The sequence below is a fragment of the Coffea eugenioides genome, chromosome 10 (assembly GCF_003713205.1).
Source record: "Coffea eugenioides isolate CCC68of chromosome 10, Ceug_1.0, whole genome shotgun sequence".
NCBI classification, from domain to species: domain Eukaryota; kingdom Viridiplantae; phylum Streptophyta; class Magnoliopsida; order Gentianales; family Rubiaceae; genus Coffea; species Coffea eugenioides.
Window position 1 is genome coordinate 30929548 of NC_040044.1, and position 20453 is coordinate 30950000.

Consider the following 20453-nt stretch of genomic DNA (forward strand, 5'->3'; position numbering starts at 1 on the left):
CATGTAAGGTTAGTTTGATTTGATCTAGGATTTGACACATAGAGATGATACGTGGTTGTAGAATTATGTCCATGAAAGCTATTAGTGACAGTTTATCTAAAATTGGCCTGTGAACTTGAGTTAAAATAAGATTCAATTGTTAATTTCTTTTGACGAGTTAAAATAATCACGAGAGTGCCTGATAAAAGGGGAGATTTTAGTTGCAAGTATCAAGTTCAAATGGTAAATTGTGTGTAAATCAAGTCGATTTAGAGCACCAAGTATCCATTAAAAAAAAAACCAGTAATAGTAGTCTCTGAATTGCTCAATTATTCGGTTGATTTTATACATATGCATGTGTGTGTCTATATATATATATGTAAACTTCAAACTATTGTAGTTACCCATTCAAAACTATTTGTTTCAAAACTCAATTTTTTTTTTCAAAACTCATTTTCACTAACGACTTTTAAATGAACCAATGCGCCATTAATCTTGTAGGAGGAAGCTAATATTCGACATTTTACAAGACCATTTGGAATCTCTTATAAGTAGTAATAGTAGTCACTCAGTAGAAAGTTAGGGAAAGAAAGGATTTGCTTTTTTTTTTGGTACAACATTGTTATAATTGATCCTATATTGAAGAAAAGGCGAGAGAGATAGACCAATCTAATCTATTAAGAGGCTCGAAGGACCTATCTAATTTTTTGTTGGGAAAAGAAAGGGTTTGCTTTAAGATTTAGTACGTCTCTTTAATCAGGTCAGGTGCAAATAATTCTTTGTATATTCCAAAAATTTGATTCCAAGAAAAGGAGAAAAGGGGCTAAAAGAATAATCTATCGTCCCTCTTACAGATGTCGTTGTTTCTCTACTTTAAGAAAAGGTTACATTGCTATGAAACAGAAATAATACAGAATTATTAGCAGGCTTATTTTCAGAAGTCATACGACAGAGCTCCTTCCGTCCATGTAGGAATTCTGAAAAGAAAAAGCATCTCTCTTATAAATTTGACAGAATCAAGTTGCCATCCTTCATCTAAAGATTATGTGCAAAATGAGAACAGCACTAAGAACAAAAGAAGGTCAAGACTTGCAATCCAGCAGGTAATGCTTGATTCCGAGGCTTATTCAACATCATCACATCATGAAGAATCAGCAAAAGAGCTCAAAGATTTGATTACAGATTCGTATACTTTAATTCCCTCCAAATAGACAGAATCCTTCAGGAACTGCGATGATGTAAAATTTAAACTCCATGAGCACTAAATGAAAAGTAAACAACAAGGATGACGAGGAACCAATTAGCAGTTTTGACACACCTCATTGTGGTCATGAAGTAGTATTGGCGTGTTTCTCATAGGTGAAAACCCAATGGTAGGAATTCCAAGCTGCCTCATGAACCGAGCATCAGTAGTTGATGGCAAGATTTCAGGCTTTGCAAGTTTACCACCAGCAGAAGTGACAGCTTGCTTGAAAACAGACCACCAAGTATTGGAATCATTTGTCGGAGTCAATAATGGGCGTCCTTTGTGGTCTCTTAGAGGTCCTTTCTCTGTTATCTGCAATGTCATCAAAGTAACTATTCTTATTTTCAGCAAGCAATTGCTAAAGCATGTAAAAGGATTTCTAAAACAGTTAGCAGCATTACAATTGCTGAAACAGTCTCCCTCTCTCTCTCTCTCTCTCTCTCTCTCTCTCTCTCTCTCTGTGCGGGGCCTGCCAGAGGATGGCGTGAAGGGAAAGAAGTTGCGGGACCATGGAAAGAGATGAAGTTCTTATGCAGTGTCTACCAGTATTTAAATTTGTCAGCAAATCAAAATCACATTTGTTCTCATTGTCCTAGCCCTCTACCACTATCCTTCCCGGATAGACAGGCTAATAAAGAAGAACTGCCATCACGTCACCATATAATTAATAGTGCTAACAGCTTGATGATGTCAGAAGCAAGGTGAAGGCAACAAAGACAGCAAGTGACAAATGTAAAAGAATGCTTTGCTACTATGGCCATTTGAGAGGGTCTAACTGATTAATAATATACCATGTGAAGGGCAGAATCAGAAAACTTGAGCAGCAAGATCAGTAATGAACTTTAAATAGTTTCAGATTTCCCTGTTAACATGTTCGACAACCAAACTATGTAACGGCACCAGAATTGTGCATTGGGAGAATCAAGTCAGGATCAATGTTGGAAAATGCATGATGATCATCAAGATCACAGACCCAAAGCATTTAAAGCGCTAAGCAAGGTCTAAACAAAGATAGAAGCGTCAAAGAAGTTAAAGAGCAGGATATAGATCTAAAAGTTCTTAAAAATTGACATATTGCATCCAAGAGTTTACAATCACCAAGAAATTGTAGGACAAGCTTTAAGTAGAACACTGGATCAAGTTGTAAAAACAAAGATATCTCTGTAATCTATAAAACTTGACTAGCACAGGATACTGATATAAATTTCAAGCTTAAGAAATAAAAAACTACAGTATAATTGTGGTGATAGTGAATATCATTGAATGTGTTTAAGAATATCACAAATAATTAACTACCATCATATACTTGTTCAGTTCTTTTAACAAGAGTCTTTGCCCTACCTCAACTTAAGCTGCAAGCTGTTTACATGCTACTCAGGGTGATGGAAATTTTTAGATGATGAACAAAGAAGACAAGTATCCATGACATTTTAAATAACTTTGAGATAGGATAGCATTATGATTGACTTTCCATGAGAACATTTTTACTGCATGAACTGAATGACAATCAAACAAAAGCACCAAGATATCAAAAAATCAAAGAACGGCAGAAAGTAAAGGATGTGCCCAAAAACCTGAGGATAAGGCAGGAGAGCAGTTGCTTGATTCAGGAAAAGATGAAAACACTATACCATTTAATCACAACGCTAACTCCCATTAGAAAATCCACCTAATTAGTTAAACAACCCCCCCCCCCCCAACAAAAACAAACAAAAACAACAAAATAAGCACACACATCAAAAAAAGGGAACATTTTACAACACATACTGAAAACATGGTAAACAGTGAGAAATCCACCTCTAGTCAAGTCCACCCAATTAGACCAATAACCCTCATTTATCTTGCTCAAAGTACCTAGGGCACGGATAGTCAATGCTTAGAATAATAACCTCCCCATTTCCCTTTCTTTTAAGTATAAGTATGGGTTTTCTGGGGCAATGGGAAGAAATCTAGCACATGTTGAACATTCTCAGAAAGCTAGTCTTGATTTGATTGACTTTTTTGCCCTGTGCACCCCGAGAAACTACTAACAGATCTCATGCAATAGTTCCCATATATTACTGATCATAAAATCAGATATATTCATTTTTAGGATGTCAAAAATAAGAAACAACAATACACGGATGAATAACATAACTGATGCAGCACCTGGAAGCAATAGAGGCCAAGACTGATTTCAGAAGTTTTAGATGCAGAAATCTAGACTTTGTAAGACAGCAAGCAATAAGGTTGTCCTTAATTCTGAATTAAAATTTAGAATATGAGAAGAAATGATGGTAAGAGAACAAAATATTATAGCATGATAGATTCCCCTCTCAATTCCTTTCTTTACACCTAACACTGCATTAACAAAAGCAAGTGCACTTACAAGTAAGAGGAAGCCTGTACTCTTCGTAATGGTCCTCAATTCACCTATGCCATCTCGGAAGTTAAACTAAAAGGCCACTGTTAATTTACTAGGAACCTGACTTATGACGTAATGTATTACTTTAGCAGAATGTAGAACAAGGATTTTATTTGAAGAGTTGCTTAATTCACATTTCTTTTCTTCATCTATTGCAGTTAAACACTTATCTTCTTACTTAAAGTCAAAATTAACAGGGTTTTTTTTTCTTTAACACCGTTATATTTTATTCAGATGAAACAAATAGATTACACAAACTACTGGGCATACCTCTGATTCCAACTGAGTAAATCAAGAACTAACAAAATCCTAAGCACCACAAGTAAAAAACAGTGGAGGGCTTCAATGGAAAATGGAATCCTCAACTCTAAACATAGGCTACTTGTGAGATCCTTCAAGATTTGAAAATAAACAGATTCCGGAGACTACGGGCACTCAAAAATGCCTATGATCCTGAATTACCACAAGTAAGAAACAGTGGAGGGTTTCAATGGTTTTATGAGATCCTTCAATCTTTGATGATAAACAGATTTAGGAGAGTACAGCAGGCAATCAAACAACTTTGATCCTAATCACCACAAGTAAGAAACAGTGGAGGGTTCCCAAGGCTTTATGAGTGTTTACTAATTACTATTATAAACAAGGCTTGATATATACTTTCACCACTTAAGGATGATTAGACTAGAGAATGTAAGTAGTCTCAAACAATAAATGCAAACAGCTGGCACAATGTGGCAATATTGTAGCATCTAGATATGCAGAACAAAGAAATTTCACTAAATAAGTTGAAGACTTGATATCAAACTCAATTTCGTTGAATCAAAGGAATTATGCCCTCACCTCAGAACTTCAATTATATACTCATCTTGCTCCCCTATCCGCTACAGCATCTTAAGGTACTCCATATGGTTCTTAGCAACGGATCTTACTTAGAAAATATAGGGGATGTTAAAAAGGATGTAAAGAAAAAAAAAACGTATTCCTAAGTATAATGACAATTCACACAAATTTAACCAAACTTCTTGTCAGTGAAATGATAGTAATGCTAATGACGAACACTTCCTTTCAATCACTCAGTTATATCACTAGCAAGAAAGCTACTACCATATTCCAGGACCTAAATCACAACCAACAATTCAAATGAGTGCTGCAATGCACGATAGAAACATTCCAGGAAATACCCACAATTTCTGAACACCAGTAGCTAAAAACACAAAAATCATATTGTTTACCTCAAAACTCATATTCCTCCAAGAGGGTGCCCATTCCTCTGCAATCCTTCTTCTCACGGCATCCGGGTCAGCTGTTGGTGGCAGCCGCAAGTCAAATCCTGCCTCTGCCTCAGAGGGTTGTACATTCATCACAAATCCCTGCAGCCAGTAAAACCCAAAGCGACATCGCTCACATCCAATTTCATCAATACTTGCAGAATAAATAGAGCCCAAGCATCAAACTTACTGTGGGAGAAGGAATTCCAGCCTTCAAAAACACGGGATTTGCAGAAATAACCTCAGAATTGGCAGCCAGCCCAGCCTTAACCTTATCAAATTCAGCATCTCTAAACTTGGTAATAACCTCCACACTCTTCATCAAATTCTCCATTGCTGAATTATCAAACATCCTCGACCCATGACCGGGCATTCCAACTGCCTTAATCACGATATGCCACGGCTGCCGGTCAGCATAAAACACTCTATACTCATCTCCAGGCGAGGCCTGCCCTTCATCCAACACAAACCCCAGATTCAATGCCTTAAACTCTTCGGATTTCACGAACTTCGCCATCCCATCAAAACCCCCAATCTCCTCATCTGGGACAAATGAGATGTGCACAGTCCGAAGAGGGCTGAAGTTTTTCTCCTCAATTAACCTCTTTATCGCCTCCAAATACTGAATACCGATGCATTTATCATCCTGGGCACCGCGGGCAAAGATTTTTCCGTCGGAGGAGTGGTAAGCGGAGAAGGGGGGATGAACCCACTTGGAGGGGTCTGCTGGCACGGAGTCGAGGTGGGAGTTGAGGAGGACGGATGGAAGAGTGGGGTCTGAGCCGGGCCATGTTAAGAGGAGGAGGGGTTTGTCCTTTTCCGGAGTGAAGTAAAGGATTTGGGATTGCAGGGAAGGGATGGAGTTGGAGAAGCTGGTGAGGAAGTTGATGGCGGAGGTGTAGTCTGGGGTGGGATGGGCAGAGCTAATTTGGAGGTATTGTTGGAAACGAGTGATAGCCGGCGGTGGATTTTGGTGGTGGATTTCAGCAGCTGCTGCAAGAAAGAGGGAGAAGGAGAGGAAGGGGAGCAGAAGAGGGGAGAGTAGGAGATGGTGGTGACAGAAGCGTTGTTGTTCGGACATTTTACCAGCGGAACATCGGAAGTCAAACATAGGAAGTGTCGAAAATGAGCTACTTCCTTAAACGTTGGAGATGGTGGTGATGAGCGGACGTCGGATATTATTGAGGTTGTTAAGTTGGAAATGGGAAGAATTTTGGACTGTGGCAACAAGTATATAGTTTATAATTATTTTTTAGAGTCCACTTTAAAAATGATTTGTTAAACAACAAACACAATTATGTCGTATATCACATAATATAGAATTTTTTTAATAAGGTAAATTATAATATATATTATTTTTATAAGGTCAATTATAATATAGGTATAATTTATGAAAACTATCCCGGAGTTCATTTCAATTTTCAAAAATCAACTTACCTTCCTTGTTTAGAACTTTTGTATACCATGTTAGCCCAAATCATAAAGGGTAGAATAGAAAATTAATTTGAGGAGAGAGAATGTAACTCAATACCAAAATGCATTTTGTATTTCTTTCAACTATATATGTTTTGAGAAGAGAAATTCTATACTAAGTGATAGATGACATATACCATACAAATTAAATGATAACCCAATTCATAATATTTAAAATTTTCATATTCATATTTATCAGTCAGTGATATTGTGTTTTTAGAATCGTGTTTCTTGTAGGTGAACTTTTTTGAGAAATTATTTATTGAGACTGAAGAGCTAAGGCCTAGAATAAGAAAGTGGAGGCAGCGATCAAGTGAAGCAAGTTCAGGGCAGATTTCTGAAGTGTAGCAACAAAGACTTTGGAGCAAAATTATGGCCTTTTTAAGGTATGAAGGGAAATTTTGGAATTTCCAACGTCTTTCACAATAAAATATTGTTACTCCGCTTGCCATAGGAAGGTTATAATCATGATTTCAAAGAGTGAAAAAAATCCAAAAAAGTTGTTATATAAATTGTAGATTTTTTCCGATGGTATGAAGGCAGTGAGAATGAGGTGAATAGCAAGAACCGAGAGAAGCATCAACAAAGCAAATGGCAGAGATGGCACCACCAAATTCAGCAATATTGATCAAATAATCAAATTCGCTTTCTTCGGAATTCTTCCAAATCACCAAAATTGGCTTACACAGAATATAGAAGAGATGGTCTTTCAACCAGATAAGATCCCCGAAAAAAAATGAAATGATAGTACACATAGTCTTCGTTTGATGGTACATAATTACCAAAAAAGTACACCAGTAGGTTGGAGAAATTTGCACCGACTTGCTAAAGAAAATTGGCTAATTTCATGTTTTATTTTTTTTCAATTTTATTCTAATAATGATTTTTGAGAAATTGATTAGTTAATATCACCAAAGAGTAAGGATATAAGTGTCATTTAATCCTTACTTTATGCCAACAATGGATCCCAATTCCCTATCAAGAGAGGTAAGTGAGATTTTTTTTTATACTATCATAAACCTCAGGGGAGGTTTTTACGGGAAATCCTACAATAAGTAACATATGACTTAAGCAATACAAATAAACTAAAGGATAATCCAACTTCTTGATTTTAGGGATTCCCGTGTTTGCATATATCATTTAGAAATATCGTGATTTAGAGTCATTTTTTGTAAGTGAAAATTATCCCATATAGATACTAGCTTTGTGTCCTATAATATGCATAGGAACTACAAATGATTAAAAACAATCTAATTTTTAAGATAAAGTATTTAGTATTATTAATATTATAGAAATATATATAAAATCTTTACAATTCCCTTATTAGTTAAACTCTCTATATATATTTGGATAAATTCTGCTAAAATGGTCATTGAGATGGAGAATCATTTCCCTTATTAGTTAAACATATAGAATAAGAGGGAATCCCCCTTGCCACATCAGATTGGTCATCCACCCATGTGGCGCGTGGAGATTGGTTGGTGCTGATGATGTGGAATTGATGCTAGAGAGTTTTTTTTAAACATGGAAACTTTTTTTAAAAAACAAATGTGATGATGGTGTCATTAGTCATTGGTCAAAATTAGTTTTTAATTAATGGTGAAATTACGCTTTTACCCTAAAGCCTTTATTTTTTTTACTTGTTTGCCGTTTTTGTATTGTTGGTAATAATGGTCGGGTATGTGTCCATCTCTGTCAAAAAGCCTCTACCGCCAAATTTCTATTGTCTGAGAAAAGTTGTTTCCCCTCTTAACACTTCGACAGCTCATCGTTGTATGGCCATGGCAGGGATTTCTCGTTGCCCGTTGGACAATTGCCTTGGTTTTCTGTCAGAGCTTTTCTTCTTTTGGGTTCCATTTGGGATGTTTCTCTTCATTTCATCTTATGCTCATTGGTTTTTGCTGCTGCTTGCTTATTGTGTTTGTGGTGAGAGTGCTCTGTCCTCATTCTTCCGTTTGGTTTCCATATTTTGTGTTGTGTGCTTTTAGGTCTGTTTGTGTTTAATTCTTTTTGTTCCATATTTTGTCTTGGTTGTTAGCATTTAGTTGGTTACTGTTGCATTGCCTTTTCGATAAACATAAGTGACAGGTGCCGAACCTGTACAATAATAAATACCTACTCGAGAAAAATACAGATTTTGTATATAGCGGTGAGTAGGGTCGAATCCACAGGGATTGGGGATAATTCGTTTCTTCTAGAGTTCAAAGTATGGGGGGTTTTGAATTAAATGCTAACTAAATAAATTAACTGCAGAAAATAATTGATTAAGAGAAATAATTAAGGGAAAACTCTAGCCAAGAATACACTTCAGAAATGGTTCATGCACTGATCATCGATTCACAGATAATTCCACATTTATTAATAGATTAGTTATAGTTGTCATGCACGCGATAAACAACCAACCCTTCCTTAATTTCTCGATAGCTAAGGTACGACCGTTAGCTATTTCTCTAACCCAAAAATAACCCTAGGTACGACCGTAGGATTTAATTTCTCGATTGCATTAATAATTAGAAAGGCTCAATCCTAACCAACAAACACGCTACGAGGGTTTGTTTAATCTAGATCATATGCTCCCCTGACATAAACCCAATTACGCCAGTTGCTACTGAGATAGAGATAACGAACAATTACGGATTCAATTACCCCTATTTAGCAAAAATAGCCTATATGAACAATTAATTATTGCGCATTAATCAATCATACACAAGAGCTATAACAGTTAAAAGCAGGAAACATATGAATACCAATAAATGGAGGAAGCAATTAAAATAAATTAGATCTCACAGAAATTATTGAACCAAATCTTCAGTTGTCCCCTTGACTAGAATTAAGAGGTTAGTCCTCCATTAATGGAGAACAACCATGCGAAAGAGCTAAGAAAAGAAAACTAAAACTATGCTAAAAGCCTAAACTAAAACTATTGATTGATAAACCTCCCGTACGTTTTTCTTCTTTTTAAAGCCAAAGGGAAAATGACTTCCTGCTATCGAGTGGTCCCCGCCGAATAAGGAGTCCAAGAGCCAAAGAATTAAGGCTCCGCCGAAATTCCTCCTTGTTTAGTTTCCTATTGCTAGTCAAATACTCCCATCAGCACAACGAAAAGGAATTCGTTTTCTTCTTCTCCTTGTGGGCCAGCAACCGAAAAAGGCTTCCTTGTAGTCTTCCACTTATGGAGCAAGTCCCTACTTTTTTGTAGTTTCTTGCTCCAATCCCTGGAATTAGGTCCAATACCAAATATAAGTAAATATTAATAATTAAAAAAATATTTGGCAAGGATAAAAAGGGAAATTAACAATAAAATAACCAATAATTAACACCCTATCAATTCCCCCCACACCTAAATCATGCTTGCCCTCAAGCATGGGAACAACAATTGAACACCAAAAATTCGACAATGGCTATTGCTCCAACTACCGTATTGCCAAGATACATAGGAAAAAACAAATATCAAGCATTACAGGTTAAGATCAAAGAAAAACCACCTCGGTTAGCCTCCTAACCACCAACTCCTCCAATTTAAAGCAAACTAATCTAAGAAAAAGGAATGGTTGTTCACATTTATCAGCAAATGGTCCAACTATTAACCAAAATCTCGACATTAAGATCACAAACCAGCAAGCTGACTTATTCACATACTAACACAATCTTTACTTTATTATTATTATTATTATTTTTTTTTTTTAGTAGCAAAAGACTTAGTCTATAGCCCTTAGAGCCTTTTAACGCGAACTCCAACATTTGACAGATGGAGGAGCCCGGTTACTCAGCTCCAATCGCTACAGGACCACGCACTCATAGCAACTACTACCTTTTGACGCGAGAATCGACACTTTAGGTGAAGATCCCCGGTTACTCAGTAGTAACCACTAGCGGAGTACAGTCAACTCTTATTTATGATAACATACCACAATAACTAGAAAATATCACAAAAATAACAGCAGCCAGCCTCAAATTTCCAAACATGGAGAACTAAAATTAATAATTGGACCAATTCACATGAAAAATGCCAACAATCATTCCCTATGCCTAGAAAAGTTAACCAAAAATTGGAAAAGTTAAGCAATTATTGCTATTCACCAAAGAGATATTCCTGAATTCAACCACATTAACATAATGCCCTTTTATTAATAAAACTTGGCAATGGTAGAATTAGAGGCAACAATCTAGCATCAAAACTTGGTAGTCATAGAAGAGCTGACCACTAAAAAGAAAGAAGAAGACATAAACGAAAAATAGAACAAATAACAAAATAAAACAAAGGAAAAACACCTAAAGATCGAAAACTGGAAATACTAGCACCCAAACTGACCTCCCCCCCACACCTAATTCACACATTGCCCTCAATGTGATAATGTAAGAGCAGAAGGAAGGAGAGGGGCAACGGTACTTCCCTGAAGTCATCAAAATAGGGGCGGTTCAGGTGGAAATTGTGGATCAACTCACAACTGGAGCTGGTGCCATTCGTGGCTTCACCATGGACTCTCGATATCACTCTAAGCAACAAGAGACTACAATTGCCAACAAATAATGGAAGCCAGAAATTCAAAGCAATAACAATTTTAAAGCCAACCCAATGAGCAAAGTGCACAATTCAATCACCAAGAGGACATACAAATACCCCAACACTTATAGCACTGGCAATCAATAAGCACCTGTGGTCCCAAACTAGTCAAATGCAGAATCAATGGACCCCAAAATCGCAGCAAAGTGGTCTAAACAAGTGAATTAGAGGCAACCAACTTCCACAAGGAAATGCAAACGGCACATGCATATCCCAATTCAACAAATAAACGCAGGAAAGTAGCCACAATACTAGAGCACAACTCCCAATAATGCAACAGAACAGCAACTCGAACGAACTAGGAACTGTGCTAGTGTCCTAGTAAATCAACAATTTTCAGCAATTAGACACAATCGGACCCAATATCGGAACAACTGTCTCCAATTGGACAGTCAATTACCCACTTCAACCTGCTAAAATTAGCAATTGACCACTGGTTAGAAGTCTAGAAACAGTTCAGGCACCAAAACTCAATAATCGAATAGGCAGTCCAGCACAGAGGATTAAGAAATGGAAAGCAACACTGCAACCAGTACCACTGGTGCACAGACAGGAAAGAATTAAATTCAACGGCAGCAACCCAATCACAAGAACTTAAACTTTAAAATAAGCAAGAATCTTCAAATAGGAGCCACAACGATAGGCCAAAAATCTCAACCAGTACCACTGGTGAGTCACAGGGAAAAACTAAAGCAAATGGCCAACTCAATAATGTAATCGATGCCAGAAAATATCCCCAAACGAAGCAGCAAATAAACGTAATTTTGTCCCAAAATTGACCCTAGAAAATGCCCAAATTATCACCCTCTTGGATCCAACAAGAAATCCAACCTGTGAAAAGTAGCAAATGACCCCAGAAATTGGCAATTTCAGCAACCACAGGTCAAAATGCGAACAACAACAGAAGTACAAGGTTATTAGCTCGCAATCAGACAGGCGACCACATAAAATCAATGAATGTAAACAAAACACTCCAACCAGTACCACTGGTATACACACGGAAGGTCAGACGGCCAACAATTCAACAAATATCAGAAAATATCCCCACATATGGTAGCAATTAGACCCAAATCTGTCCAAAATGAACCCCAGAAATTGCCGAATCATCACATTCTTTACTCCATCAGGAAGCCCATACACAGAGTTCACTGCGTTAAACTAATTGGGGGAGAAATGGCAATACCTCCACATGTTAGAAATTGACAGGTGGTGACGGCGGGGCTGCCCAATTGATGGTCGTGAAGAGGAGGAGGTGCTGCGCGGGTGAGGTGTTAGCGCGGTGGCTGCGCGCCAGGAAGTTCCTGGCCGCAAGGGAGCTGGCAGAGCTTTGCGCGCGCGGCAGGTGGGTAGCGGATGCTCTGGTTGTGGGCGAAGCTGGAGGAGAGCCGGTGCTGGAGCAGACTGTGGGTGAGGTGCGGCGGAGCAGGCTCGGCCACGCGCGCGGGTGTGCGCACGACGGTGGCTGGTGGAGGTGCGTGAGCTCAGGAGGAGCTGCGCAAGCTGGTGCCTCGCGCGTCGTGGGTTGGCGGCGGCGATGGCAGTCTGGTTGCGTGAGAGGCGTGGGCAGGCGGCTGGCGCGCGGACAGACGAGCTATTGGCGGCGGAGCTCGCGCAGGTTGAGCTTTCCCAAGGAGAGAGTCGCGCGATGGAGCTCCTGGCAGCGTGACGGACAGCAGCGGCGGGGTGGAGAGAGGGCCGCGCGTGGCTGTCGGGCGCGAGAGGAGCGGCGCGGCGTGCTGAGCAGAGGAGGAGGCGCGCTGGCGGCGCGCGAGGGAGGCGGCGGTCGGAGCTTCGGATGAAGGACAAGAAGAAAAAAAAAAGGGAAAGCAGGGGCAGCGGGGAAGAAGGAGAAAAGGAAAGAAAAGAAAGAAAAGATAGGAAGAAAGAAAAAGAAGAAAGAAAGAAAGGAAAAAAGAAAAGGGAAAAAAAATAGATTTTGGGTTTTTTTTTTTTTTTTTCCTTCAATGTTTTTTTTTTCCAAAATTTTTTTCCCGAATTTAAATTTTTGAAATTTGAATTTTTGAAGAAAAAGAAAAAATGTTTTTTTATTTTTTTTTACAAAGAAACCCAGTCCTAGGCGTGGGTACGCCTAACCGCTCCCTAGTCTTTTGACCATCCGACGAAAATTCTCGATCCGTTAGCGTGACCAACTAGCGTGGGCACGCTCAACTGCTATAGAGTCCGCAGATCCTGAACGAAAATTTCTTTCCCTCAGGCGTGACCACCTGGCGTGGGCACGTCTAACTACTAATTTCCTGCCACCAAACATCAAACTATTAATTGACACTAACACTTAACTAAAACTAAAAAAAAATGTATGAAAACTGAAACAAATAGCCTTGGGTTGCCTCCCAAGTAGCGCCATTTTTTAATGTCTTTGGCTAGACATTGTCATCTTTGCTCAGGGAGGATAAAATCTTGTGGCTCGTTTCAATGCTTCATCCTTTATATAGTCCTGATAACCCTCGTAAATAGAGTAATTCTTGAGCACACGAGTTACGGTTTTCCTTGGACTAGTAGATGGCGCCAAACAACCAAGTAATGACCTTAAGTCTTCATTCACTCCTCCATCACAAGCACTTACTGGTTTGAGATATTTTACCATCGTGACTCTTAACTTGTTCCTGTCATGAAACTCAAAATTTTCTGGTATAATAAAATCAATCTCACTAACAGGAATTAAAGAATAAGAGTCAGGAAAATATTGATCAAGGAGTGGAGGAGATGTCACCGCATTTGGAGATTGTTCACAGGATTCTTTCACTTGAATGGGTTGCGGTTGGGGTTCCATGTCTTCCTTTTCGGCTTCTTTTCCAACTGCATCTGTAGATTTCTCGTTTTGACACTCGTGCATCTCCTCATCACTAGTCAAGCAAATTGCACTCTCATTTTCTTCTCGATCAACAATGGTTTTCGAGGGCAATTCTTCCATTTGAGAAACCCATCGATTTATTCTGGATGTCAATAGACATAGTTGATCTTCCAGATTACTCATTGCATCCTTCATCATCTCATTTCTCATTCGCGTCTCCTGTTGGAATTGATATGTATTAGTAGCTAATGATTCAACTATTTCTTCAAGAGACATACCTGACATAGATGATGATTCTTGAGACTCATACTGCTGAAAATTCATTGGCCCTGTTGTATAATTATAACTGGAGTTATCCCACCATTCTTGATCATACCCGTTTGGATTAGGGTTATACCACGTTTGAGACCAGGGTGAAAAATCTCCATAATTATTGATTGGGACACTCAGATTATCTTGATATTCGGGGTACATACCGGTTGAATGATCCCTGGCATAACAAATTTTACAGGTTGCAGCAGCCATTCTTTCTCTAATAGAGTTTAGTGCCTCTGAATATGCAAACTTAGCAAAAAAACTAGTCTCATCGCCTTCCCCGGAAACAAAATCCAGTATATCACCAAAATATGGAGTATTAGAAGCCATAAACCATATAATAAAAAAAATAAGAGAAAAAATAAAATAAAATAAAATAAAAACAAGATGAACTCAAAAAGAAACAAATTAATCTGACACCAGTCCCCGGCAACGGCGCCAAAAATTGACAGGTGCCGAACCTGTACAATAATAAATACCTACTCGAGAAAAATACAGATTTTGTATATAGCGGTGAGTAGGGTCGAATCCACAGGGATTGGGGATAATTCGTTTCTTCTAGAGTTCAAAGTATGGGGGGTTTTGGATTAAATGCTAACTAAATAAATTAACTGCAGAAAATAATTGATTAAGAGAAATAATTAAGGGAAAACTCTAGCCAAGAATACACTTCAGAAATGGTTCATGCACTGATCATCGATTCACAGATAATTCCACATTTATTAATAGATTAGTTATAGTTGTCATGCACGCGATAAACAACCAACCCTTCCTTAATTTCTCGATAGCTAAGGTACGACCGTTAGCTATTTCTCTAACCCAAAAATAACCCTAGGTACGACCGTAGGATTTAATTTCTCGATTGCATTAATAATTAGAAAGGCTCAATCCTAACCAACAAACACGCTACGAGGGTTTGTTTAAGCTAGATCATATGCTCCCCTGACATAAACCCAATTACGCCAGTTGCTACTGAGATAGAGATAACGAACAATTACGGATTCAATTACCCCTATTTAGCAAAAATAACCTATATGAACAATTAATTATTGCGCATTAATCAATCATACACAAGAGCTATAACAGTTAAAAGCAGGAAACATATGAATACCAATAAATGGAGGAAGCAATTAAAATAAATTAGATCTCACAGAAATTATTGAACCAAATCTTCAGTTGTCCCCTTGACTAGAATTAAGAGGTTAGTCCTCCATTAATGGAGAACAACCATGCGAAAGAGCTAAGAAAAGAAAACTAAAACTATGCTAAAAGCCTAAACTAAAACTATTGATTGATAAACCTCCCGTACGTTTTTCTTCTTTTTAAAGCCAAAGGGAAAATGACTTCCTGCTATCGAGTGGTCCCCGCCGAATAAGGAGTCCAAGAGCCAAAGAATTAAGGCTCCGCCGAAATTCCTCCTTGTTTAGTTTCCTATTGCTAGTCGAATACTCCCATCAGCACAACGAAAAGGAATTCGTTTTCTTCTTCTCCTTGTGGGCCAGCAACCGAAAAAGGCTTCCTTGTAGTCTTCCACTTATGGAGCAAGTCCCTACTTTTTTGTAGTTTCTTGCTCCAATCCCTGGAATTAGGTCCAATACCAAATATAAGTAAATATTAATAATTAAAACAATATTTGGCAAGGATAAAAGGGGAAATTAACAATAAAATAACCAATAATTAACACCCTATCAATTCCCCCCACACCTAAATCATGCTTGCCCTCAAGCATGGGAACAACAATTGAACACCAAAAATTCGACAATGGCTATTGCTCCAACTACCGTATTGCCAAGATACACAGGAAAAAACAAATATCAAGCATTACAGGTTAAGATCAAAGAAAAACCACCTCGGTTAGCCTCCTAACCACCAACTCCTCCAATTTAAAGCAAACTAATCTAAGAAAAAGGAATGGTTGTTCACATTTATCAGCAAATGGTCCAACTATTAACCAAAATCTCGACATTAAGATCACAAACCAGCAAGCTGACTTATTCACATACTAACACAATCTTTACTTTATTATTATTATTATTTTTTTTTATTTTTTTATTTTTAGTAGCAAAAGACTTAGTCTATAGCCCTTAGAGCCTTTTGACGCGAACTCCAACATTTGACAGATGGAGGAGCCCGGTTACTCAGCTCCAATCGCTACAGGACCACGCACTCATAGCAACTACTACCTTTTGACGCGAGAATCGACACTTTAGGTGAAGATCCCCGGTTACTCAGTAGTAACCACTAGCGGAGTACAGTCAACTCTTATTTATGATAACATACCACAATAACTAGAAAATATCACAAAAATAACAGCAGCCAGCCTCAAATTTCCAAACATGGAGAACTAAAATTAATAATTGGACCAATTCACATGAAAAATGCCAACAATCATTCCCTATGCCTAGAAAAGTTAACCAAAAATTGGAAAAGTTAAGCAATTATTGCTATTCACCAAAGAGATATTCCTGAATTCAACCACATTAACATAATGCCCTTTTATTAATAAAACTTGGCAATGGTAGAATTAGAGGCAACAATCTAGCATCAAAACTTGGTAGTCATAGAAGAGCTGACCACTAAAAAGAAAGAAGAAGACATAAACGAAAAATAGAACAAATAACAAAATAAAACAAAGGAAAAACACCTAAAGATCGAAAACTGGAAATACTAGCACCCAAACTGACCTCCCCCCCACACCTAATTCACACATTGCCCTCAATGTGATAATGTAAGAGCAGAAGGAAGGAGAGGGGCAACGGTACTTCCCTGAAGTCATCAAAATAGGGGCGGTTCAGGTGGAAATTGTGGATCAACTCACAACTGGAGCTGGTGCCATTCGTGGCTTCACCATGGACTCTCGATATCACTCTAAGCAACAAGAGACTACAATTGCCAACAAATAATGGAAGCCAGAAATTCAAAGCAATAACAATTTTAAAGCCAACCCAATGAGCAAAGTGCACAATTCAATCACCAAGAGGACATACAAATACCCCAACACTTATAGCACTGGCAATCAATAAGCACCTGTGGTCCCAAACTAGTCAAATGCAGAATCAATGGACCCCAAAATCGCAGCAAAGTGGTCTAAACAAGTGAATTAGAGGCAACCAACTTCCACAAGGAAATGCAAACGGCACATGCATATCCCAATTCAACAAATAAACGCAGGAAAGTAGCCACAATACTAGAGCACAACTCCCAATAATGCAACAGAACAGCAACTCGAACGAACTAGGAACTGTGCTAGTGTCCTAGTAAATCAACAATTTTCAGCAATTAGACACAATCGGACCCAATATCGGAACAACTGTCTCCAATTGGACAGTCAATTACCCACTTCAACCTGCTAAAATTAGCAATTGACCACTGGTTAGAAGTCTAGAAACAGTTCAGGCACCAAAACTCAATAATCGAATAGGCAGTCCAGCACAGAGGATTAAGAAATGGAAAGCAACACTGCAACCAGTACCACTGGTGCACAGACAGGAAAGAATTAAATTCAACGGCAGCAACCCAATCACAAGAACTTAAACTTTAAAATAAGCAAGAATCTTCAAATAGGAGCCACAACGATAGGCCAAAAATCTCAACCAGTACCACTGGTGAGTCACAGGGAAAAACTAAAGCAAATGGCCAACTCAATAATGTAATCGATGCCAGAAAATATCCCCAAACGAAGCAGCAAATAAACGTAATTTTGTCCCAAAATTGACCCTAGAAAATGCCCAAATTATCACCCTCTTGGATCCAACAAGAAATCCAACCTGTGAAAAGTAGCAAATGACCCCAGAAATTGGCAATTTCAGCAACCACAGGTCAAAATGCGAACAACAACAGAAGTACAAGGTTATTAGCTCGCAATCAGACAGGCGACCACATAAAATCAATGAATGTAAACAAAACACTCCAACCAGTACCACTGGTATACACACGGAAGGTCAGACGGCCAACAATTCAACAAATATCAGAAAATATCCCCACATATGGTAGCAATTAGACCCAAATCTGTCCAAAATGAACCCCAGAAATTGCCGAATCATCACATTCTTTACTCCATCAGGAAGCCCATACACAGAGTTCACTGCGTTAAACTAATTGGGGGAGAAATGGCAATACCTCCACATGTTAGAAATTGACAGGTGGTGACGGCGGGGCTGCCCAATTGATGGTCGTGAAGAGGAGGAGGTGCTGCGCGGGTGAGGTGTTAGCGCGGTGGCTGCGCGCCAGGAAGTTCCTGGCCGCAAGGGAGCTGGCAGAGCTTTGCGCGCGCGGCAGGTGGGTAGCGGATGCTCTGGTTGTGGGCGAAGCTGGAGGAGAGCCGGTGCTGGAGCAGACTGTGGGTGAGGTGCGGCGGAGCAGGCTCGGCCACGCGCGCGGGTGTGCGCACGACGGTGGCTGGTGGAGGTGCGTGAGCTCAGGAGGAGCTGCGCAAGCTGGTGCCTCGCGCGTCGTGGGTTGGCGGCGGCGATGGCAGTCTGGTTGCGTGAGAGGCGTGGGCAGGCGGCTGGCGCGCGGACAGACGAGCTATTGGCGGCGGAGCTCGCGCAGGTTGAGCTTTCCCAAGGAGAGAGTCGCGCGATGGAGCTCCTGGCAGCGTGACGGACAGCAGCGGCGGGGTGGAGAGAGGGCCGCGCGTGGCTGTCGGGCGCGAGAGGAGCGGCGCGGCGTGCTGAGCAGAGGAGGAGGCGCGCTGGCGGCGCGCGAGGGAGGCGGCGGTCGGAGCTTCGGATGAAGGACAAGAAGAAAAAAAAAAGGGAAAGCAGGGGCAGCGGGGAAGAAGGAGAAAAGGAAAGAAAAGAAAGAAAAGATAGGAAGAAAGAAAAAGAAGAAAGAAAGAAAGGAAAAAAGAAAAGGGAAAAAAAATAGATTTTGGGTTTTTTTTTTTTTTTTTCCTTCAATGTTTTTTTTTTCCAAAATTTTTTTCCCGAATTTAAATTTTTGAAATTTGAATTTTTGAAGAAAAAGAAAAAATGTTTTTTTATTTTTTTTTACAAAGAAACCCAGTCCTAGGCGTGGGTACGCCTAACCGCTCCCTAGTCTTTTGACCATCCGACGAAAATTCTCGATCCGTTAGCGTGACCAACTAGCGTGGGCACGCTCAACTGCTATAGAGTCCGCAGATCCTGAACGAAAATTTCTTTCCCTCAGGCGTGACCACCTGGCGTGGGCACGTCTAACTACTAATTTCCTGCCACCAAACATCAAACTATTAATTGACACTAACACTTAACTAAAACTAAAAAAAAATGTATGAAAACTGAAACAAATAGCCTTGGGTTGCCTCCCAAGTAGCGCCATTTTTTAATGTCTTTGGCTAGACATTGTCATCTTTGCTCAGGGAGGATAAAATCTTGTGGCTCGTTTCAATGCTTCATCCTTTATATAGTCCTGATAACCCTCGTAAATAGAGTAATTCTTGAGCACACGAGTTACGGTTTTCCTTGGACTAGTAGATGGCGCCAAACAACCAAGTAATGACCTTAAGTCTTCATTCACTCCTCCATCACAAGCACTTACTGGTTTGAGATATTTTACCATCGTGACTCTTAACTTGTTCCTGTCATGAAACTCAAAATTTTCTGGTATAATAAAATCAATCTCACTAACAGGAATTAAAGAATAAGAGTCAGGAAAATATTGATCAAGGAGTGGAGGAGATGTCACCGCATTTGGAGATTGTTCACAGGATTCTTTCACTTGAATGGGTTGCGGTTGGGGTTCCATGTCTTCCTTTTCGGCTTCTTTTCCAACTGCATCTGTAGATTTCTCGTTTTGACACTCGTGCATCTCCTCATCACTAGTCAAGCAAATTGCACTCTCATTTTCTTCTCGATCAACAATGGTTTTCGAGGGCAATTCTTCCATTTGAGAAACCCATCGATTTATTCTGGATGTCAATAGACATAGTTGATCTTCCAGATTACTCATTGCATCCTTCATCATCTCATTTCTCATTCGCGTCTCCTGTTGGAATTGATATGTATTAGTAGCTAATGATTCAACTATTTCTTCAAGAGACATACCTGACATAGATGATGATTCTTGAGACTCATACTGCTGAAAATTCATTGGCCCTGTTGTATAATTATAACTGGAGTTATCCCACCATTCTTGATCATACCCGTTTGGATTAGGGTTATACCACGTTTGAGACCAGGGTGAAAAATCTCCATAATTATTGATTGGGACACTCAGATTATCTTGATATTCGGGGTACATACCGGTTGAATGATCCCTGGCATAACAAATTTTACAGGTTGCAGCAGCCATTCTTTCTCTAATAGAGTTTAGTGCCTCTGAATATGCAAACTTAGCAAAAAAACTAGTCTCATCGCCTTCCCCGGAAACAAAATCCAGTATATCACCAAAATATGGAGTATTAGAAGCCA

At 39.3% G+C, this 20453-nt stretch overlaps 1 protein-coding gene across 2 annotated transcripts; it reads right to left on the reverse strand.

Moving 5' to 3' along the window:
• Nucleotides 1-803: 803 nt before the first annotated feature.
• Nucleotides 804-6078, reverse strand: LOC113749409 (aminoacylase-1-like). Of its 2 annotated transcripts, XM_027293140.1 has the most exons (5): nt 5088-6078; nt 4862-4999; nt 1298-1537; nt 1073-1207; nt 804-956 (listed from the first exon to the last, which is right to left on the reverse strand). In XM_027293140.1, the coding sequence occupies exons 1-4, from the start codon at nt 6006-6008 to the stop codon at nt 1121-1123; spliced, it is 1386 nt and encodes a 461-aa protein (XP_027148941.1). In that variant the 5' UTR covers nt 6009-6078; the 3' UTR covers nt 804-956; nt 1073-1120. The 2 variants fall into 2 exon arrangements, with proteins under 2 accessions (XP_027148941.1, XP_027148940.1); XM_027293139.1 differs by having other exon boundaries at nt 804-1207.
• Nucleotides 6079-20453: the final 14375 nt, after the last annotated feature.